This window comes from Ornithorhynchus anatinus, chromosome 1 (assembly GCF_004115215.2).
Source record: "Ornithorhynchus anatinus isolate Pmale09 chromosome 1, mOrnAna1.pri.v4, whole genome shotgun sequence".
NCBI lineage: Eukaryota > Metazoa > Chordata > Mammalia > Monotremata > Ornithorhynchidae > Ornithorhynchus > Ornithorhynchus anatinus.
The window spans coordinates 170,684,868-170,709,395 of NC_041728.1; the positions used below are offsets into that span (position 1 = coordinate 170,684,868).

General features: G+C 44.8%; 1 protein-coding gene across 23 annotated transcripts in view; it reads left to right on the plus strand.

Moving 5' to 3' along the window:
* CLASP1 (cytoplasmic linker associated protein 1) overlaps positions 1–24,528 on the plus strand; it is a 316,975-nt gene that overhangs the window by 280,553 nt on the left and 11,894 nt on the right. For all 23 annotated transcript variants that reach the window (XM_029070008.2, XM_029070425.2, XM_029070041.2 and 20 more), the window contains one exon: positions 23,383–23,589. In XM_029070008.2, coding sequence (XP_028925841.1) covers positions 23,383–23,589 — 207 coding nt within the window. The remainder of the gene's footprint in view (positions 1–23,382; positions 23,590–24,528) is intronic.

The following is a 24,528-nucleotide window of genomic DNA, read 5'->3' on the forward strand; positions in this document are numbered from 1 at the left end:
AAGGGATACACAGCCAAGTGCATAGTTGAACCAGAGAGGAGGGCAGATAGAAGAAATAGAGGGTTTAGTCTGAGAAGGCCTTTTGGAAGAGATTTAGGAGGGTTTTGAAGGTGAGGAGAGGGGTAGAATGTGGAATTCAAAGCTGGAGGGAGTTCCAGGGCCAAGGGAGGACATGGACAAGGCATCGGCTGCAAGATGGATGAAATCAGGATACAAAGAATAGGATGGTATTAGAGGAGCAGAGTGTCATGAATTGAGTTGTAGTTGGAAATTGGTGAGGCAAAGTAGGAGGGGGAGAGCTGATCGAGTGCCTTAAAGACAACGGTAAGGAGTTTCCGTTTGATGCAGAGGTGGATGGGCAACTCTTGAAGGTTTTTGAAGAGTGAGGAGATGATGGGCTGAACAGTATTTTTGAACAATGATCTGGGCAGCAGAGTGAAGCTTCATGCAGTGTTTTGCACACGGTAAGTGCTCAATAAATACAATTGAATGAATTAATGAAGGACAGACTGGAGTAGGGAGGGGCGGAAGGCAAGGGGGTCAGCGAGGAAGCAAATGCAGTAGTCAAGGTGGGTTAGGATAAATGCTTTGGACCAGCCTAGTAGCCGTTAGGATGGAGTGGAAAGGGTGTTTTCTAGAGATGTGAAGGTAGAACACACTGGATTTCTTGACCAACTGAATAAGAGAGATGTGTTGATCTGACGTAAAGTGTTGGGAATTAATTGGGAAAGGCTTGTTGGAAGAAATTTTTATCATTACTTTATTATTAATAATAATAAGTACCATTGTTACCATTATTATCATTAGGCACTTACTATTTGCCAAACACTGTACCCATCTCGGGGGTGGCTATGCAGCTCAGATCCTGTTCCTGCCCCGCAAGAGGTTCACAGTCTTTAGAGGGGGGACGGAGAACAGTTTTTTTAAAATCATTTTGCAGGTGGGGAAACTGAGGAAACTGCTCTGAGGCACAGAGCAGTTAAGTGACTTGCCCGTGGTCACACTGCAGACAGGTACAGAGCTCAGATAGGAATCCAAGCTCTCAGATTCCCCACCCATTGCTCTTTCCACTGGGCTACTTTGCTTCTTTTAGTAGGGCTTTGGGAAGGGCTAAGGTCTGGAGAATATGGGAGGGAAGGGAGTTCCAGATGGGAGGAAACAGCATGAGCAGAGGTCGGAGATGGGCCGGAATAGAGCAGCAAACAGGAGGGAAACCTGTGAGGAGCAAAAAGTGTGAGGGGGACAAAAGAGGGTGAAGAAAACTGGTGGAGAGCCGTGAAGCCAATGGTGAGGAATTTTTGTTGGATGTGGAGGGAGATTGGCAGACGTTAGAAGTTTCCAAGTGGAGACAAGCACGGCAAGGGACGTTTCCGAAAGATCAGTCATTCAATCCATCAATCGTATTCATTGAGTGCTTATCATGTACAGAGCACCTTACGAAGCGCTTGGGAGAGTACACAGTAGCAGAGTCGGTAGGCGCTCCCTGGCCCACGTGGCGTTCACCTCGATGGGGAGAAAGACATCGGTATAAATAAGTACATTACAAATGTGCATGTTAAGGGCTGTGGAGCTGATGTTGGGGCGAATAAAGGGTACAAATCCAAGTGCAAGAACGACACAGAAAGGCTAGGGAATAGAGGAGATGAGGGCAAAGGCGGGGAAGGCCTCTTGGAGGGGGTGTGATTTTAATAAGGCTTGAAGGTGGGGAAAGTGATGGTCTGTCAGATATGTTCCATGTGGAGCTCACAATCTAAGTAGGAAAGAGAAGCAGTGTGGCTTAGTGGAGAGTCAGATGTTGTGGGTTCAAATCCTGGCTCCGCCACTTGTCAGCTAGGTGACTTGGGGCAAGTCACTTCACTTCTCTGGGCCTCAGTGACCTCCTCTGTAAAATGGGGATTAAGACTGTGAGCCCCACATGGGTCAACCTGATGATCTTGTATCTACCGCAGCGCTTAGAACAGTGCTTGGGACATAGTAAGCGCTTAACAAATACCATCATCATCATCAACAGGTATTGAATCCCCATTGTAAAAATGAGTTGGTCAGTCATACTCAGTGAGTGCTTACTGTGTGCAGACACTGTACTAAGTGCTGGGGAGAGTACTCTATGGCAGACACATTGCCCTGAGTCACCGAGAAGTGAAGTGATTTGTGCCGGGTCAACCAGCAGACAAGTGGCGAAGCCGGGATTAAAACCCAGGTCCTCCGATTCCCAGGCACAGGCTCTTTTCACCAGACTGTGCTGCTTCTGTACAACAGCGTTGAGTGTGAACTGAACTGGAGAAAGGTTGGAGGCAGGGAGACCAGTTAGAAGGCTGATTTAGTGCCATCCTAATGAAGGACAAACACAGAGCACTTTGCACAGATAAAGCGAGAGGTCAAAATCCTTAATAAATTCGTGTTTCAAACGATGAACATGATCCTACAGCTCAGGATTAAGTCTGATGAGTCACTAAAGCCCATATACTCTATTTTGCATATTAGAAGGTGTAACATTGGAGAAGCGGAGTGGCTTAGTGGATAGAGCACAGGCTCAGGAGTCAGGAGGACCTGGATTCTAATCCTGGCTCCACCACTTGTCTACTGGGTGACCTTGGGCAAGTCATTTCACTTCTCTGAGCCTCAGTTCGCTCATCTGTAAAATGGGGATTAAGAGTGTGAGCCCCATGTGGGACAGGAACTGTGTCCAACCTGATTAACTTGTATCTACCCCAGTGTTTAGAACAATGGTTGGCACATAGCGCTTAAGAAGTACCATAAATAATAATAATTATAATAATATTAATATGGAAAATAGTGAATTTAGAAGCTGGGCTCTTATTCGTACATTGTATAGAGAAGCAGCATGGCTATTCATTCAATCACATTTATTCAGTCGTATTTATGGGATAGTGAATAGAGCACGGGCCTGGGAGTCAGAAGGTCATGGGTTCTGATCCCATCTCTGTCGCTTGTCTGCTGTGTGACCTTGGGCAAGTCACTTCACTTCTCTGGGCCTCAGTTATCTCATCTGTAAAATGGGGATGAAGACTGTGAGCCCCACATGGGACAGGGACTGTCCAACTTGATTTGCTTGTATTCATTCATTAATTCATTAATTCAGTTGTATTTATTGAGCACTTACTGTGTGCAAGGCACTGTACTAAGCACTTGGAAAGTACAGTTCGGCAACAGAGAGACAATCCCTACCCAACGGACTCACAGTCTAGAAGGGGGGAGATAGAAAACAAAACAAAGCTAGTGAACAGGCATCAGTTGCATCAATGCAGATAAATAGAATTATAGATGAATACACATCATTAATAAAATAATCAAACAATAACTATGTACATATATACACAAGTGCTGTGGGGCGGGGAGGGGGGTAGAGCAGAGGGAGGGAGTCAGGGCGATGGGGAGGGAAGGAGGAACAGAGGAAAAGGGGGGCTCAGTCTGGGAAGGCCTCAGCGCTCAGCATAGGGCCTGGCACATAGTAAGTGCTTAACAAATGCCATCATTATTATTTTATTATCATTGTGGAAACATGGTCCAGGGGAAAGGGTACAGGTCTGGGAGTTAGGAGACCAGAGTTCTTGTCCGTGTTCTGCTTCTCTCTCACGGTGCAACCTGGACACATATCATATATGTCAAAGGTATTTATTGAGTGCTAACTGTGTGGAGAGTGCTGTACTAAGCACTGGGGAGAGTAAAACATAACAATATAACTGACATTCCCTACCCATAATGAGCTTATAGTCTAGAGAGGGACAGGCATTGATTTGTAAAAGAAAACTGTACTAAGCACTTGGGAGAGGACAGTATAACAGAGTTGGTAGACAGGTTCCCTGCCCACAGTGAGATTAAAGCCTACGGGAGAGATAGACATTAATATGAATAAAGTGCAGATACGAGCCCAGCTCTGGGGCTGGGAGTGGGGTGATTGCTAAGTGCCCAAAGGGTACAGATCCAAGTGACGCAGAAGGGAAAGGGAGTTAGGGAAGAGAGGGCTTAATCAGGGAAGGCCTCCATATCACTTAATCTTTCTGGACCTAGTTGTCCTCTTCTGTAAAATGGGAGTAATAAACCCATCTCTCCCTTTCTAACAGATGTGTTGGGAGGACAAAATGTATTAAGTAATATAAAAGGTCTATAAAAGTTCAAGGTACGTATGGTCTGTTCACTAAACTGCAGGGTTTATGTTGTTGAAGGACCTAGTGTTAAAGGAAGCCTTGCATTTTAGCACTTGCCTTGACCACCACCAGGCACATGTGCAAAACTTCCTACCAACATGGCATAGCAGGAAAATTGTTCTCTTACTTCCCAGCTGTGTCCTCTCCAAAACATAGATAGTAGCCAAAGGGATGGGTTTTGTTTAATTTTTTTTGGTGATATTTGTTAAAAGTGCTTTTTAGCACAGTCTTGATCCTCTTTTTACAGACGGTGGAACTGAGGCACAGAGAAGTGAAGTGACTTGCCCGAGGTCACCGCTCCCACCTGTACAGCTTGAGAGTTGCTATTTCCACCTCCTGCTTCTGGTCAACAGAGTTGCAGCGTGGCCTAGTGAATAGAGCACGGGCCTGGGAGTCAAAAGGCCCTGGTTGGGTTCTAATCCCGGCTCTGTCATTTATCTGCTGGATGACCTTGATCAAGTCATTTAACTTTGCTGTGCCTCAGTTCATATAATAATTGTGGTATTTGTTAAGCACTTAATATATGCCAGTCACTGTACTAAGCGCAGGGGTGGGTACAAGCAAATCGGGTTGAACAATTTCCATCCCACATGGGGCTCAGAGTCTTAATCCCCATTTTCTAGATGAGGTAACTAAGGCACTGAGAAGTGAAGTGACTTGCCCAAGTTTACACAGCGGACAAGTGGCGGAGTTAGGATTAGAACTCAGTTCCTTCTGATTCCCAGATCTGTGCTCTATCCTTAGGGCACACTGCGTCTCTAAGTACTATGAGCCATGCTTGACATATGGAGAGAGTTTAACAAATGCCACAGTTATAATGAATGACATCAACATTCCTCTCAGCTCTCAGCCATTTGAAAAATTGTGTGAAGATGAGAACAGAAATCAGGGGAACTCTAAATGCTCTAATCATTTCCTAATCACCTTCTGCATGTCACCTTTAAATTTTCTGTGACTCTGATCCTTTAAACCCTGTGAAATGCTCATAACTCCATTCGGGTCAGCAAGGCATGGGGAAGAAAAGAGTTGCCTCAAATCGATGTAGCTCTCTCTACCCCTCGATAAGAACTCGGAAGTACAGATCTGGCTGTCCCGTGAACCAAGACGGTCCCCGCTGCCATTTATTTTCTCCAAGGGGACTTTTTTGACCGGCTGAATTGGAAAGTGCAAATAAACCGCCCCAGTGTGGACTCCTTAATGTGCCAGAAGAATGACCGACAGGGCAAAGGGAGAAACAATTAATGTTTGAAATAAATTTAGCGGTGGCAGAGTGAATGTGGAATTCCTGTAACCAAAGGGCTCTGCTCAGCTGTCACTGATCTCTTGATAAAGCAGGTGGAGAAAACATTGTGTTCTGAAGGAGCGCCTTTATTGGCGAGTCTTTCCTGGTTACATACTTTTCAACTCACCTTGACTCAGTGCCCTTGTAATTTTCCTTACGAACCTCCTCTGTGCAGCAAGCCAGCAGCTCGAACGTCTGTCTTGCAAGGTTTTTCTTCTTCACTTTAGAAGACGGAAGGACTCCCTCTTATGCTCCTCTGTTTAGGCTACTCTCCCATCCTTCGCCCCTTCAACACTTTTTTAAATTTATGAATGAGGCTTTAGAGTTCACATCCTCATTGGGCGATTGATGTCAGAGTTTATTAGCATGGAGTGCTTCGATTCGGTGTCTTCGTGTTCTCCCCTTTGAGTTGCATGGGCCAATCCTCTAAGGCAGAAGCAGCAATCTTTCACCATTGATTTTGGCCTCATTTCACAAGCGAGAAAAGAAATGAGTTTGGGCCTTTACTGTTGGTTGCAAAACTGGAAACTCGTTATGGGCAGGAATGTGTCCGCTAATTGTGTTGAATTGTACTCTCCCAAGCCCTTAGTACAGTGCCCTGCAGATAGAAAACACTCAATAAATGTGATTGATTTGAGAGCGATTGAAAATTGCAGTCAGATTTTTGTGGTATTTGTTAAGCACTTTACTTTGTTTCAGGCACTGTACTAAACATTGAGGTAGATACAGGCTAGTCAGGGTGGACTCACATGCCCATGTACCACATGAGACTCACAGTATTAATTCCCGTTTTACACATGAGGTAACTGAGCCGCAGAGAAGTGAAATGACTTGCCCTAGATCATGCAGCAGGTGGCAGAAACAGGATTAAAACCCAGATTTTTTAAAATCTCATTTAAGCGCTTGCTATATGTCAGGCACTGTTCTAAGCGCCGGGGTAGATCCAAGTGAATTAATTTGAGCACAGTCCATGTCCCAAATGGGACTCACATTCTTAATCCCCATTTTACAGATGAAGTAATTGAGCCACAAAGAAGTGGAGTGACTAGTCCAGTGTGTACGAGCAGATGAGTGACAGAGCGGGGATTGGAACCCAGGTCCTCTGACATTTAAGGCCATGGTCTATTCAGTAGACCACGCTGCTTCCCGTTGTAAAAGATTGTGAAAGAAAAGGCAAACCATTTTTAATAAGAGTAGTGTTGGCAGTAACAGCGGCAGTAGGAGTAATATAATTAGTTTTAGTAGCAGTAATAATAATAATAATACTAATGTTGGTATTTGTTAAGCACTTACTATGTGCAGAGCACTGTTCTAAGCGCTGGGGTAGATACAGGGTAATCAGGTTGTCCCACGTGAGGCTCACAGTTAATCCCCATTTTACAGATGAGGTAACTGAGGCCCAGAGAAGTGAAGTGACTTGCCCACAGTCACACAGCTGACAAGTGGCAGAGCCTGGATTCGAACTCATGACCTCTGACTCTCAAGCCCGGGCTCTTTCCACGGAGCCACGCTAATAATAGTAATAGTAGTAATTGTATGTTTTGGAGGCCTTGTTTTAGATAGTGCAACACATGCTAGTGGATGAAGAGAAAGCTGTGGAAAGTTTGTGGTGAACCCTGAAGCCAATGGGAAGGGATTTTTTTTGTTTTTTGTTTCTTGATGAGGAGTGAGCTGGCCACTTGCTGGAGGGGTTTTAAAGAATGGAGAGTGGTGTACTGAGTGACATTTCAAGAAAATGATCAGGGTGACAGTATGGAGTGGAGACTGAAGTGGCAAGACTGAAGTCTCGTGAGGAGGCAATGAGGCGGCTGCACAGTTGCCTTATTAATTAGTGGTTGTATTTATTCCTTCATTGCCTTATTAATTAATGGTTGTATTTATTCATTGTCTTATTTACTGAGCACTTACTATGTGCAGAGTACTGTACTAAGCACTTAGAATGTACTATTCAGCAACAGATAGAGACAATCCCTGCCCAACAATGTGCTCACAGTCTAAAAGTATTTATTGAGTGACTGTTGGGTACAGAAATGGGAGGAGGTCCACTTTTCCTTTTAAACATGGGGACAGAGTTGGGGTTGGAGCTTTGGAGGCTGGACCTGAGGAGAAGGGAGAAAAAGAGGAGGGGAAGGACGAGGAAAGAAAGTGGGGAATGAGAAAGAGGGAGGAGGAAGAAGAGGAAGGTTCTCAGCGGTTCTTCCCCTCGTCCTCCACTTGCGGTTTGGTTCTGGTCCTGGCTGGGCGCCGGGATGGGTAGGGCCAGCTTGGGGAGACGGCATGGAGGATGGGGCTCTGGGCCACCCGGACACGTCCGGCTAGAGAGCAGCGCTCTCTCTTGTCCCTGTGCCAAATTCCTGTGGAGAGCGGCTGTCCAGCGGCAGGGGACCGAGGTGGGGGTCAGACGGGAGCCCCCGTTGAGCCTGCCCTATGCCCTTGGCCCTGTGTCCTCTGGCTACGATTGCTTTAGAAGCTGCCCAACACTGCAACTGTGGATCCGAACCTGGGGCGCTGAGCCCCATATGGGCTGACCCTGAGCCACCCGGGAGGGGACAAGAGAGGGAGAGGGCCCACCCCGGCCCCCAGACCAGTGGCGACGACACCCTTTTCTTCCACTGTCCGTTAGCTCATACAGGCTGGGCCTCGGCCCTGTCCCCCCTCACCATGAGCAGCCACGCACAGCAGCTCTGCCTTAGGTAACTAGCTCTCACCATCCCTTCTGCTGGCTGCTGACCGAGGAAGGTGGATGTGGGAGGGGGTATGGAAGGGGCAGCTCAGCCTCACGGGAACAGTTCAAGGGTTGGCTCTCTCCCCTCGGGCTTCTGTGCCGGGGGTCTGGTCCTGCCGCCACAGAGCATGGAGTGGTGCCACCATCTTGGCTCCACCCTGGTCCCTTTCTGTCTCCGAGGGGCAGGGCGGACGGGCCCAGAAAGCTGTGGAGGCAAAGCAGATGACGTACCCAACCCAGTGCCAAGCCTGCAGGGGCATGGTTTTCTCGGTCCCCCAAAGTTGGCACCTCAGTGTCCGCGAGAGTACAATTAATCTAGGAGACATGAGCCCCACCCACAAAGCACCTACAAACTAATAATAATAATGGTATTTGTTAAGTGCTTATTATGGGCCAGGCACTGGATACAAGCAAATTGGATTGGACACAGTTCCTGTCCCACATGGGGCTCACAGTCTTACTCAAATGGGGAAAGCAAACGTATAAGAAATTTCAGAGAGGTAGAAAAAGTGCTTGAATGACAGGGTAGGTGAAGCGATATGCGCAAAAGTGCAATGGGAAGTTGTGAGTGTACAATGTGTCCGCTGCTAATTGGGAGGATGTAATCTGCAGGGAAGGGAAATACAATGGAAAGCTTTAGTGGGGGAAGGGGGATTTCAGAGGGGCTCTGATGATGGGGGAGAACTGAGATCTGGTGGATTTGAAGTGGGGAGAGAACTTCCAAGCAGGGGGATTGGCGTGAGCAAGGGTTCATTGGAGGTAGGTGGGAGAATGAGGTCCAGGTTAGGAGGATCAGAGGGTGAAGGCAGTAACTGTGTTCCTGTAGATTCAGCATTCATTCATTCATTCATTCAATTGTATTTATTGAGCACTGTGTGCAGAGCACTGTACTAAGCACTTGGAATGTACAATTTGGCAACAGAGACAATCCCTGCCCAATAACGGGATCACAGTCTAAAAGGGGGAGGTAGGCAGCAAAACAAAACAAGTAGTCAGTCATCAATACCATCAAAATAAATAAATAGAATCATAGATATATACAGTGGCTAGGTAGACCGGGCATGATGATCCCTTCAGATATGATGGAGAAGCAGTGTGACCTAGTGGATAGAGCCCAGGCCTGGGAATCAGAGGGACCTAGGTTCTAATCTTGGCTCTTCCACTGCTGACCTTGGGCAACTCACTTCACTTCTCTGGGTTTCAGTTACTTCATCATCTGTAAAATGGGGGTTAAGGCTGGGGGCCCCATGTGGGACATGAATTGAATTGTGTCCATTCTGAGTAGCTTGTATCTAGCCCCGTGCTTAGAACAGTGCCCAGCACATAGTAAACACCTAAAAGTGGAAGTCCAGTTCAACAAATCAAATGAAACCTATTATTACTGTTCTTAATGAAAAATAATGGTATTTGATAAGCACTTACTATGTGCCAAACACTGTACTAAGTGCTGGGGGAGATGCAAGATAATCAGGTCCTACAAGAGGCTCATTTTCCAAGTAAGAGGGAGAACAGGTATTGAATCCTCATTTTCCAGGTGAAGGAACTGAAACCTAGAGAAGTTGTGACGTGCCCAAGGTCACATAGTAGGTATCTGGCAGAGCTGGGATTAGAACCCAGATCCTTTGCAGTCCCGCATGATCTTTCCACTGGGCCACAGTGCTTCACTATCCTTAATTAACAATCACCTGGCTGGAGGCCCGAATAAAGCTTCAGCTATATCTTGACCGCCCTCACCATCTTTCAGAAGCTTATGACTACATTTTTCGTGAAGCATCTCAGCAACTGGAGGAGATAGTATATTACCTTTATCTGTCATTGACTGATCTATTTCTAAAAGAAGTGGCATGGCCTAGTGAAAAGAGCAGGGACCTGGATTCTAATCCCGGTTCCGCCTTTTGTCTGTTGTGGGATCTTGGGTAAATCACTTAACTTCTCTGGGTCTCAGATACCTCATCTGTAGAATGGAGACTAAATTCCTCTCCCTCCTTCTGATTTAGACTTCGACCCCCATATGGGACAGAGACTGTCCAACCTGATTTATCTGAACTCTATCCCAGCACTTAGTATAGTGCTTGGCACATAGCGCTTAACAAATATCACAGCTACTACTGTCATCGTTATTAGCATTAATAATTTAAATAGCCTTTTAAAAAGGAACTAGTCATTAACTCATGGTTGAGCTTCAGCTCTGGGCAATGTCAACAGCAGGATTCCTTTTGTGAAGGATTAGCTGATTGGTGTGCCTCTATCCCATTGCTTAGTACAGTGCCTGGCACATAGTAAGGAATTATTACATGCCATAAAAAAGACCACCATTTTGGATGGTGTAGATACAAGATGGTTTGGATGGAATAGATACAAGATGGATCTGGAAGCCAGGTGCAGAACTGACTAGAACCTTTGTCAACATCAGCAAGACCATAATGTGAGAGGTTTTTGTCTGACATAAGCAAACTTCCTAACTCACCATACCACCCTGTCTTTCTTATACAGAAAGATTTCATTGGGCATCAGCTCTCTCATAGTAAAAGTTTCTCATAAAGACACTGTCATTTAACCTCCACCATGAAGCCAGAATCCCTCTCAGGGTCGCACCTGGAGAGTTTCCAGTAGCATTTCCCACTAATAATAATAGCGTTGGCATTTGTTAAGCGCTTACTATGTGCAGAGCACTGTTCTAAGCGCCGGGGTAGACACAGGGGAATCAGCTTGTCCCATGTGGGGCTCACAGTCTTCATCCCCATTTTACAGATGAGGTAACTGAGGCCCAGAGAAGTGAAGTGACTTGCCCACAGTCACACAGCTGACAAGTGGCAGAGCTGGGATTCAAACTCATGACCTCTGACTCCAAAGCCCGAGCTCTTGCCAGAAGAGTCAGGCAGAGGCATATCTGTTCCATTCCTAGCTTGGGCAGTGGCTAGTGAGTGGAAGGCAATCTGCTACAAGGCAAAACTCACCTGTGCCAGGCAGCAGCGGCACAGGAGAGAGTCGAGGGTAGAGACTCTGTTTTACCGTGTGGAAGGAGGCAATGGTAAACCACTTCCATATTTTTACCAAGAAAAGTCTATGGAATCACTACCAGAATGATTGCAAATGGAGGTGGGACATTCTGGTTGAGAAGTGTCCATGACATCATTATGGGTCGGACACAACTCGAGAGCATAAGACAACAACAATGAAGCCAGACCTGCCTTAGACAAAGACCGTGAAGTAGAACTTTCCTTTTCTTAACCTGTCAGGTTTTGGGGAAATCTATAAATCCATCACTCGCATTTATTGAGCATTTACTGCTTGTAGAGCACTGTCCTAAGCACTTTGGAGAATAAAATATAACAATATAACAGGCATATTTCCTGCCCACAACAAACTTTCAGTCTACAGGATTGTAAATGGCAACCTAGACCTTTTTGGATAAGCAGAATAACAAACCATTTCCTGTTGCTCACAAAGACCTTGGTATTTAATCCATCAGCATCCAGACTCTGGTGGTTTGGCTAGCTTTTGAAAGTGTAATGTTCTAAATGGATAAATAAGCCTATTGTTACATCTGTAGTAGTTGTACTCTTAAATCCTTTTCGGTTCATTTTGCATGTTGCAACAGCAAGAGAAAAGGGACTAAACCTCAGAGTAAAAAAAAAAAATGAAGAAAGAAAGGAAAAGGACCTCCTGGATTTTTCTTCAGGTTTCCACGTGATGAAGCCATTGTTTCCTATCTTGTATTTGAGGGAACAAGTTCAGTATCCCCGAAACTCCTTGGCCAGAAAATTCCCTTGATTGTCACTCAGAAGACATCTTCGTCATCTACTATCGAAAAACTTCAATTAAAAAGAGCTGTTTAAAAGTCCTCACTCTTTTCTCCCATTGATTCTCAGATCGCGAGCTTCTTAGGGGCTAGTGACCACATCTAGGTCTCATCTGTATATTTTTCTCAGCACTTAGTTCTGCCCAGTGTTCAGAGTAGATGCTTCACAAGGACTGTTATGACTTATTCTACTAGTGGGGGACACAAGAGAACCTGGATGAAGACTCCATTTTGGTCATTTTGATTTCCTCTCTCACTTCTCTTTACCCAGTCAGTCGATTGTATTCATTTAGCGCTTACTGTGTGCAGAGCACTGTACAAAGCCCCGGGGAGAGTACGATACAACAATAAGCAGACACATTCCCTGGCCACAACGAGCTAATAGTCTAGAGGTCAGGGAAGGTGTTCAAATCACTACGCAGAATAAAGCAGGGTGATTTGAACACCTTGTCTTGCACTCACCGCTTTGTGGAGATTTTAACGAGCAGGGAAGCAAAGGGGAAAAATTGAGGGGGAGATAGAGACAGCAGTTTATTAAATAATGACTGTTTATAAAAGTCATTAGTATGTTCAAAGCATTGTGGTAGACATTGGAATAGATGCAAAATAATCAGGTGTTACACAGACTCTGACTCACATGCAACTCATGGTCCTAAGGGAGTGGACAGGGAACTTTCCTACCAACTCTTTTATATTGAACTCTCCCAGGCACATAGTACAGCTCTCTATGTGCACAGTAAGTGCTCAGTAAATATGATTGATTAATTGTTTGGGAGAATATTTTATCTCAATTTTAGAGATGAGGAAATGGAGGCACAGAGAAGTTAAGTGACTTCCCCAAAGTCTCACAGCAGGCAAGTGGTAGAGCCAGGGGTAGAACCCAGATCTCCAGGCTCCCAGTTTCTTGCTCCACTAGAGGATCCAAAGAAAAATTCTAGAGTCTGTGAAAAGGGCTGGATCAGCTGTTCACATATTGCTTTGCTGGAATTTTTTAATTCCAAACTGTGGAGATGTCCCTTTGTGGAATTATAACTTTCTTTTCTGTTTATTTTTGGAAGGAGAAGGTGGTAGTACATGGGGCTACTCATTTCAGGGGCCTATTTTTCCTACCCCCTCTACCCATTCAGGATTATCCTCATTTCATCCATGATAGGCACCCAAATCCAAGAGAAAGAGAAAGAAAATGAAAAAGAGAGAGATGTATCAGGAAAAGGATCCATTATTTAGTACTTGTCTGATTAGTTTTGAATTTCAAACTATGAATCTGTGATCATCTTCCCGTACATTCCAGGCAGTTCATTTTTGCCTGTTTGATTGATCGTTCAATTTTATGCAATTGTTCTTTTCCTCCTGTGGTTGCCTTCCATTATCAGAAGACCACATCCACTCCTTCTGCATGGTCACCATAGAAAATTTGAAAAGTTTATGAATTTGACCTTCCACTTTGTCCTCAGTAGCCTCTCATATTTACAAGTATTTTCCTTACTTGGAGAATAGATGATATTATTATTATTATTATGATACATTTGATGATGATGATGGTATTTTATAAGCACTTAGTGCCAGGTACTGGGGTGGATATAAACAATCCAAGTTATACACAGTCCCTGTCCCGTGTGGGGCTCACAGTCTCAATCTCCATTTTACATACGAGGTAACTGAGGTCCAGTGAAGTGACTTGTCCAAGGTCACACAACAGACAAGCGGCAAAGCTAGGATTGAGCCCCTCTTTTAGACTGTGAGCCCACTGTTGGACTGGGCTTGTCTCTATTGCCAAATTGTACATTCCAACTACTTAGTACAGTGCTCTGCACACAGTAAGCACTCAATAAATATGATTGAATGAATGAATTAGAACCCATGACCTTCTGACTCCCTGGTCTGTGCTCTCTCCACTGTGCCATGCTGCTTCTCAGATATTTGTATATACTTGAATATTGCTGGAAAAAGATCATATAAAGATACTATTTTTTTCCATAGTTCTGTTGAGACTGTGAAAAATTAACTTGAGCCGAATTCACACCAGGCGTGGTTGATAGTGGTATCTGCTCTGGATTGGAGGGTCATAGATTCATGTTCTTTATTGACACTTCTGCCCAGGTTTCGAAAAGGTGTTTTTGAAGAATTCAGTTAATGAACCGGGGGGATCCTTCAGAGGATGTATAATGGGTCCCTTGTTTTGTTGAACAAGGTATATAGACCCTGAAAAAATGCCTGGCACATTTCCACCTGTAGACTGTAAGCTCCTTGTAGGCAAGGATTGTGTGTACCAACTCTTCTATTGTACTTTGCTAAGTGCTTAGTACAGCGCTCAGCAGATGGTAAGCACTCCGTAAATATCATTGGTTGATAGGTTGATTCTTTTCTTTTCCAGTAGATGGCATTGGCCTCCATTTTGACTCCCATGATCAGTCAATCAATCCATCTTATTTATTCATTCATTCACTATTTATTTATTGAGCACTTAGTGTGGAGTACTATGCTAAGCTCTTGGGAGAGTACCATATATATTGTTATAACAGGTAGTAGATACATTCTCTGCCCAAAATGAGTTTACAGTCTAGTGTGGGAGACAGACATTAATATAAATAAATAACGGCTATCAGTCAATCAGTGGAACTTATTGAGCAGTTACTGTGTGCAGACATTGTACTAAGCACTTGGAAGAGTGCAATACAGCCGAATTAGCACATATGTTTCCTGCCCATAATGAGCTTACCATCTAGAGAGGTACATAAGTGCTGTGGGGCCTAGGTGGGGGTGAATAAAGGGAGCAAATCAGGGTGATGCAGAAGAGAGTGGGGAAAGAGGAAATGAGGGCTTAATCAGGGAAGGCCTCCTGGAGGAGATGTGCCTTTAATAAGGCTTTGAAGGTGGGGAGAGTAATTGTCTGGTGGGTATGAAGAAGGAGGACATTCCAGGCCAGAGGCAGGATGTGAGCGAGAGGTTGACGGCAAGATAGAAGATATTGAGGTTGCAGTGAGTAGGTCGGCATTAGAGGGGTGAAGTGGGCAGACAGGGTTGTAATAATAATAATAATAATAATAATAATAATAATGTCGGTATTTGTTAAGTGCTTACTATGTGCCAAGCACTGTTCTAAGTACTGGGGTAGATATAAGGTAATCAGATTGTCCCACGTAGGGCTCATAGTCTTCATCCATCTTCCAGATGAGGTCACTGAAGCACAGAGAAGTGAAGTGATTTGCCCATGGTCACACAGCTGACTAACGGCAGATCAGGATTAGAACCCATGACCTCTGACTCCCAAGCCCGGGCTCTTTCCACTGAGCCATGCTGTTTCTGCTTCTATACAAGCTGCTACTGCTTCTATTAGAAGAGTAGTGAGGTGGGGTGTGGGGGGGTGTGGGGACATGGTGACAGTGGTTTAAAGTTGATTGTAAGGAGATTCTGTTTGAAGTGGAGGTAGATGGACAACCATTGGAGGTTCTTGAGGAGTGGGGAAACATGACCTGAATGTTTCTGTAGAAAAATGATCCAGGCAGCAAACTGAAGTATGGACTGGAGTGGGGAGAGACAGGAGGCTGGGAGGTCAGCAAGGAGGCCGAAGCAATAATCTAGACGGGATAGGATAAATGCTTAGATTAATGTAGCAGTTTGGATGGAGAGGAAAGGGCGGATTTTAGTGATGTTGTGAAGGTCGAACTGACAGGATTTAGTGATGGATTGAATATCCGGGTTGAATGAGAGAGAGTCGGATAACACCGAGGTTATGGGCTTGTGAGGCAGGAAGGCTGGTGGTGCTGTCTACAGTGATGGGGAAATCAGAGGGCGGACAGGGTTTAGTTGGGAAGATAAGGAGGTCTGTTTTGGACATGTAAAGTTTGAGGTGACAGCAGTATATCTAAGTAGAGATGTCTTGAAGGCAGGAGGAAATGTGAGACTGTAGAGAGGGAGAGAGATCAAGGCTGGAGATGTAGATTTGGGAATCATCCAGCAGCGTGGCTCACTGGAAAGAGCATGGGCTTTGGAGTCAGAGGTCATGGGTTCGAATCCCAGCTCTGCCACTTGTCAGCTGTGTGACTATGGGCAAGTCACTTAACTTCTCTGTGCCTCAGTGACCTCATCTGTAAAATGGGGATTAAGACTGTGAGCCCCACGTGGGACAACCTGATTCCCCTGTGTCTACCCCAGCGCTTAGAACAGTGCCCTGCACATAGTAAGCGTTTAATAAATACCAACATATAAAGGTGGTAGTTGAATGAGTTCTCCGAAGGAATGGGAGTGAATGAGTTCTCCGAAGGAATGGGGGTAAATGGAGAATTGAAGGGGATGCAGAAATGAACCTTTGAAAGAGTGGATAAACCAACAGCTGGTTTTCCATTAATATTGTTGTTGGTTTTGGTTCAGGGATCAACCTCCTGCTAGAGGAGGCTGTGCAGATCCCAGAGTTCTGAGCTGATCTTCTTGCTGCCTCTAAGGGCACAGGCTAGGGAGTCAGAGGTCGTGGGTTCTAATGCTGGCTCCGCCACTTGTCAGCTCTGTGACTTTGAGCAAGTCACTTAACTTTTCTGTGCTTCAGTTCCCCATCTTTAAAATGGGGAGTAAGACTGTGAGCCCCATGTGGGACAACCTGACTACCTTATATGTACCCCAATGCTAGAACAGTACTTGGCACTTAGTAAGTGCTTAACAAATACCATGATTATTATTATTTAATCTGGTTCACAGAAACAGAGCACATAAATAAATCTAAATTTAGTAGGTAAGAAGAATGGAATTTATTAAGCACTTACTATTTTCCAAGTACTTTATTAAGCAGTGGGATAGTTAAAAGGTAATCAGATTAGATACAGATTGGAAAAGCAGCATAGCCTAGTGGAAAGAGCATGGGCCTGAGAGTCAGAGGACCTGCGTTCTAATCCTACCTCTGTCAAGTGCTTGCTGTGTGACTGTGGGCAAGTCCCTTAACTTTACTGTGCCTCAGCTTCCTCATCTATAAAATAGGGATTAAATACCTGTTCTCCCCATTACTTAGACTGTGAGCCCTAAGTGGACATGGACTGTGTCCAACCTGATTAACTTGTATCTACCCCAGCGCTTAGTAGAGTGCTTGGCACATAGGAGGTGCTTAAAAATATTAATTATTATAATATAATAATGATGATGATGACGATACAGCCCCGTCCCACATCCCGTCCCACACGGGTGTAAGAGAGAAGGCGAACAGACATTGTATCCCTATAGCTTGTTGTGAGCAGAGAACTTGTCTATTGACTCTGTGCTACTATTCTCTCCCAAGCACTTAGTACAATGCTCTGCACACAGAGAGTGCTCAGTAAGTACCATTATTGATTTAACGGAGGAGGAAAGTGAGGTACAATGAAGCCAAATGACTTACCTAGGGTCACCCATCAGGCAAGTGGTAAAACTGCAACTAATAATAATAATTATTATGGTATTTGTTAAGCACATACTATGTGGCAGATACTGTACTAAATGCCTGGGTGGATACAAGCAAATCGGGTTAGACACAGTCCCTGTCCCATGTGGGGTTCACAGTCTCGATCCTCATTTTTCAGATGGGGAAATTGAGTCCCAGAGAAGTGAAGTGATTTGCCCAAGATCACACAGCAGTCAAGGGGCAGAGCCAAATTAGAAACCAAGTCCTCCTGGCCCATACTCTCTCCATTAGGTCACAGTGCTTATCTGTGACTCTCTAAGTAGCATCATATTCGACAGCACAGCAGCAGAATACTTATATATAAAATCGCAGGCATCTCGATCCATTTTTCTCTTTCATTCTTTGCTTCTTTTGCCTGATTAGGGGGTCCGAGGTGTTTTTCTCCTTCCCTTTCATCGACAGTGTTTGCTTTCCTTCTGTTTGCTTCCAATTATAATTATTGGGTCTTGTGTTACAACGAACCCCGGGGACAAGAACCCAAAGTCCCCTCTGGTTAGGCGGCCATCCAGGAGCTTGGAGATTTGCATTATTCGGTAGGATGGAGGACAAGTATTTGCATTCTGAGCCACGGACTCTATCCTGGTGAACCAGCCCTACACTTCGGGGGGGACATAATAATAATAATAATAATAATAATAATAATAATGGTATTTTTAAGCACCCCGCCACTTGTCTGCTGTGTGCCCTTGGACAAGTCACTTCACTTCTCTGGGCCTCAAACACCTCACCTGTAAAATGGGGATTAATAATAATAATAATAATAATGATGATATTGGTTAAGCACTTACTATATGCCAAGCACTGTTCTGAGCACTGGGATAGATACAAGGTGATCCGGTTGTCCCATGTGGGGCTCACAGACGTAATCCCCATTTTACAGATGAGGTAACTGAGGAACAGAGAGGGAAGCGACTTGCCTAAGGTCATGCAGCAGACACGTGGCAGAGTCGGATTAAAACCCATGACCTCTGACTCCCAGGGCCTTGCTCTATATACTAGATCACGCTTGGTACATAGTATGCACTTAACTAATTCTATTAGAAAAAAACATTAGAGGAACAGTTCCAAGGTATGATTTTCTTTCCATCCTTTGCTAAGAATAATAATGATTATATTTGTTAAGCGCTTACTATGTGCCAAGCACTGTTCAAAGCTCTGTGAATCCAGTTAGTAGAGAAAATAAAAGTCCCGGCAGGTCCTCCTGCCATCTGTTTAAAAGAAGTCCACTTAAACTCCCAGCAGTGTCCAATGCATTGCACAATGCAGGGGTGTAAGTGCTTCTCAACAATGAGCCCCCGGGGTCTCTGGGGTCTGGGATGCAACCTCTGCATCTTTATAGGCCTGCGACTGGGTTTAGTGGACCTGAAAGCAGAGCGGCCCCAGTGGAAAGAGTTCGGACTTGGGAATCAGAGGACCTGGGTTTGAATACCGGCTCCACCACTCACCTCCTGTGTGACCTTGGACAAGTCATTTCAGTCCTCTGTGCCTCCATTCCCTCATCTATAAAATAGGGAGCCAAACCCCTTCTCCTTCCTATTTAGAATGTGAGCCCCAGGTTGGACCTACCTACATGTCCCATGTGGAAGCAGCATGGCTCAGTGGAAAGAACACGGTCTTGGGAGTCAGAGGTCATGGGTTCAAATCCCAGCTCAGCCACTTATCAGCTGTGTGACTTTGGCAAGTCGCTTCACTTCTCTGTGCCTCAGTTCCCTCATCTGTAAAATGGAGATTAAGACTGTGAGCCCCACGGGGGACAACCTGATCACCTTGTATCCTCTCCAGCGCTTAGAACAGGGCTTGGAACATAGTATGCGCTTAACAAATGCCATCGTCATCATCATCACCTGATTTGCTCGTATTTACCCCAGCGCTTAGTACAGGGCTTGGCACAAAGTTAGCCTTTAACAAGTACCAGTTTTTTCATGATGATGATGTTGAAAGAGTCTTTCAGGGTTCATTTTCCTGATAGGTGAAGAGGGGGCCGAAAAGGGGACCACAGTCACCTTGTCACAGATGGACAACCCACACTGAGAATGATTTCTAAATCCTTTCTACTGCAAACGCTGCTTTCTGTCTGTATGCTGCCGGTTACTTTGGCACATCTTCCTACTGCTGGAACAGAGTATAAAAGAGATATTGTTGTTCTGCTCTGTTTTGCACCTTCGGTTTAAACTGTAAATCAACCACACAGATTAAAACAACCTGAAAGCAAATCCATGGCTTCCTCCAGTGTTGCCTAGTGGTCCAAGCAGCTGCCCTGGCCAGGAAAATTGAGCATTTTCACCCACCTCATTGCCTGACAAAGTTCTCGTCTTACGTCTGTCTAAGGTTGGGGGCAGAAGTTGCTACAAAAAGATTTACTCTCCCGACTCTAAACTGGGAGGCTCTGGAAACATTTCTGTTTCTAATTCGATTTGCCGATGCGCAGTCCGAAAGCGTAACATCCCTCGTGAGCTGCTCGGTGACACAGGCCAGGGCACCGAACATTTCTAAAAGCTGGTTAGGGCTTGAAGATCCATGCTTTGGTCTGGATCAGACTTGATTATTTTTTAATGGTATTTGTCAAGTGCTTACTATGTGCCAGGCACTGTACCAAAGGGCTGGGGTAGATACAAGGTAGTCAGGTTGGTCACAGTCCCTGCCCCACATAGTGTTTGCAGTCTTAACCCTCATTTTACAAATGAGGGAACTGAGGTACTATTTGTTTTGTTTTGTTGTCTGTCTCCCCCTTCTAGACTGTGAGCCCATTGTTGGGTAGGGATTTTCTCTATCTGTTGCTGAATTGTACTTTCCAAGCGCTGAGTACAGCGCTCTGCACACAGTAAGTGCTCAATAAATATGAATGAATGAATGAATGAATGAATGAATGGAACAGAGGAGTGAAGTAACTTGACCAAAGTCACACAGCAGACACGTGGCAGAGTCAGGTTTAGAAGCCAGTTTCTTCTGAGTGCCAGGCCTGGTCTCTAACCACTAGGCAACGCTGCTTCTTGCAGTCTGGCACTCACCATCTACAGCAGTCTGCCTCCCTCCTTCGGGGTGACCCTGCTCAGGAGCTCAGCCACCCTCTTCAGCCTGTTCCAATGTCCACTGCTGGCAGCAACCGTCAGGAAGTAATGTTGAATGAGCTCAGGCCTGGGAGTCAGTGATTCTGAGTTCTAATCCTGACTCTGCCACTTGTCCTGCTTTGGGAACTTGGGCATGACACTTCACTTGTCTGCACCTCAGTCACTGACTGCTTCTTGAGTGTTGGTGGATAGATCACACAGTGGCAAGATCATGGGCCTGGGAATCATGTGGTCATGGGTTCTAATCCTGGCTCTGCCACTTGTCTGCTCTGTGACCTTGGGCAAGTCACTTCACTTCTCTGTGCTTTAGTTACCTCATCTGTAAAATGGAGGTTGAGACTGCGAGCCCCACGTGGGACAGGGGCCGTGTGCCACCCGATTTGCTTGTATCCATCCCAGAATTTAGTTCAGTGCCTGGAACATAGTAAGCGCTTAGTAAATGCCACAATTATTATATAACCTGACTATCTTTTTTAAAAAATGGCATTTAGAACAGTGCTTGGCACATAGTAAGTGCTTAACAAATGCCGTTATTATTTGTTAAGCTTTTACGATGTGCCAGGCGCTATACTAAGCACCGAGGTAGATACAGGCTAATCAGGTTGGACCACAGTCTGTGACCCACATGATGCTCATACTCTTAATCCCCGTTTTACAGATGGGTGTACTGAGGCACAGAGAAGTGAAGTGACTTTACGAAGATCACACAGTAGACAAATGGCGGAGCTGGGATTAGACCCAAGGTTCCTCTGACTCCTGGACCTGCGCTCTATCCATTAGGCCATGCTGCTTATCTTCTATCTATCTTAGTGTTTAGGACAGAGCTTGGCACATAATAAGTGCTTAACAAATACCATTATTATTAATATTAATCAGCGGGCTGCTTATGCAGTATGGTTCAATAAATACCGTTGACAGGGTGCCTACCCTGTCCTTCCAACACCAAGACTCTATTTATTTTGTTAATGAGGTGTACATCCCCTTGATTCTATTTATCGTGATAATGTTGTCCTGTTTTTGTTTCGTTCTGTTTTGCTCTGCCTTCTGTCTTCCCCGATTAGACTGTAAGCCCGTCATTAGGCAGGGATTGTCTCTATCTGTTGCCGAATTGTACATTCTAAGCACTTAGTCCAGTGCTCTACACAAAGTAAGCGCTCAATAAATACTGTTGAATGAATGAATGAAGGAAAGAGCCATATAATGTCTCCACTGTAACCTTAAGACGAGAGAGGTGTTGGCTTCTGTATTCATTCCGTCCGTCAGGCTTCCTAAATGCTTTGGGCTTAGAAGTTACGAGAACTGTATAAAAAACGTTAATATTTCTACAACACAAGCAAGTTGGTGGTTGCATTGATTCTTCAGTCTCTCTGAGCGGGGCTTTGTACTTTTGAAGGGATTATCACATAATTGAAATATACATTCATGCAAGCGCCTGAAATGATCCTATTATTTAATAATCATAATAATAATAATCGTATTTAATTAAGCAGGGGCCCCAGGCAGAATAAGCATGGAAAAAGAAATGTTGAAAACAAAGCAAGGTGCTGTGTGAGGTGTCAAACAAAGTCAGGCTGATTTAAAACCTCCATTCGACCGAGACAAGTTCTAAGAGTTGTGAAGTGGAGCCATCTGCCCACCATGATAATAATAATGCTTTTGGCCTAATGGCAAGCGCATGGGCTTGAGAACCAGAGGATGTTGGTTCTAATCCTGACTCCACCACTTGTCCTCTATGTGACCTTGGCCAAGTCACTTAACTTCTGTGTGCCTCAGTTACCTCATCAATAGATTGGGGATTAAGACTGCGAGCCCCATGTGGGTCAGGAACTATGTCCAACCCGCTTACATTGTATCTGTCCCAGTGCTTAGAACAGCACTTGGCACATAGTAAGCGCTTAACAAGAACTACGATTAGTATTATTATTATTGGTATTATTATGGTATTTATTAAGAGCTTACTATGTGCCAAACACTTTTCTAAGTACTGGGGTAAAGACAAGATAATCTGGTCCCATATGGAACTCGTAGTCTAAGTAGGAGTAATAACAACATGGCCTGGTAGATAGAGCCCAGGCCTAGGGCCAGAAGGACCTGGGTTCTAATCCCAGCTCCACCGCTTGTCTGCTATGTGATGCTGGGCACATCTCAACTTCTCTATGCCTCAGTGACTTCCTCTGTAAAATGGGGATTAAGACTGTGAGCCTCATATGGGACAGAAACTGTGTCCAAATTATATCTACCCCAGGGCTTAGTACAGTGCCTGGCTCATAGTAATCACTTAACGAATACCATAAAAAATAAGTATTGAATCCCTATTTTGCTGATAAGGGAACTAAGGCACAGAGAAGTGAAGTGACCTGCCCAGGATCACACACTAGACAACAGGCAGAGCTGGGATAAGAACCCAGACCCTCTGACTCCCAGGCTCGTGTTCTCTCCCCTAGGCCATGCTGCTTCACCAGCCCTTTTCAGCCTGCTTTACTTCTACTGTGGGGGAATAATAATAATAATAGTGATGGCATTTGTTAAATGCTTACTATGTGCCTAGCACTGTTCTAAATGCTAGAAACAGATACACAAAATCCTAGATCCCCTCAAGACCGTGCTGATTGTGGAGTAGAGCACTTGGCTGATTTACTCAAAAAAACCCGAACCTTTTGTTAGGAATCTCAGGCATGCCTGACTAAAGCCTTTTTGGAATTTGGGAGTGGAAAAAGAGGAAATAAACTTCCCAACATCAATTAGCCATTTATTCATTAACAATATTAACCAAACAATTTGCAGGTTACCATCAATTATCCAGCAATGGGCCTGAAGGAGCAAATTTGTTGTATTCCTCTTTCCTTATGAAATACTAAATACCGTCTTTTTCTTGGGTTTTGTTTTTTCTTCGGGGGGGTGTCTGTTTCAGGTCGTCAGAGCCGCTGAAGAAGCAGCTTCTACCCTGGCCAGCTCGATCCACCCGGAACAGTGTATCAAAGTACTGTGCCCGATTATCCAGACGGCAGACTACCCTATTAATCTGGCTGCCATTAAGATGCAAACCAAAGTCATCGAGAGGATTTCTAAGGATTCCTTGCATCAGCTCCTTCCTGACATCATCCCGGGGTTGTTACAGGTGTGACATCTGCTAAAGGATACCAGGGGGGTAGGGGACCAGTTACATCATGAGTTCAGTGATATTTATTGAGCGCTTCCTGTGTGCAGAGCACTGTACTAAGTGCTTGGGAGAGTGCACTACAACGGAGTTGGTAAATACTCTGCCCACAGTGATTCTCTTGGGATCTGTCTTATGCTGTGGAGTGGTCTGCGACCCATAGCGACGCCATGGACACATCTCTCCCTGAATGCCTCACCTCCATCTGCCGTCGTTCTGGTAGTGGATCCATAGAGTTTTCTTGGTAAAAATACGGCACTGGTGCGGAAAAACTATCTCAATTCAGGCAGCTCTAAAACAGTTTTCCTTCCTTCTAACCTCAAGGCAGAGAGATAGGAAAATGAGATGTATTGGCGTATATTTCCCTTTGATTGCTTCCAGTTATTTTAACACACGTCACTAATGGATGGGTCAACGGACGGAAGGAGATGGAAGGAGACGGAAGGGGATGGAGGTGTCCTTCCCCATCAGGTTGCACTGGGATGTCTGGCTAATAGTGATGTTTAATTTAGGCTGCATTTAACACTGGAACAGCTTTATGCATTCCTGGTTCAAAAATACCAACTTGTAAATAGGTACTATAATGAGAATCAGAAAGAGGACTAATTATGTGTTAGATTGCAAGATTTTGGGGGCTGGGCATCAGAAGGTCATGGGTTCTAATCCTCTGCCACTTGTCTGTTATGTGGCCTTTGGCAAGCCACTTCACTTCTCAATGCCTCAGTTACCTCATCTGTAAAATAAGGATGAAGACTGTGAGCCCTTTGCGGGACAGGGACTGTGTCCAACCCAATTTGCTTGTATCCACCCCAGTGTTTAGTACAGTGTCTGGAACTTAGTAAGCACTTAACAAATACCATAATTATTCTTATAATTATTTTCATTATTATTATCTTTGAG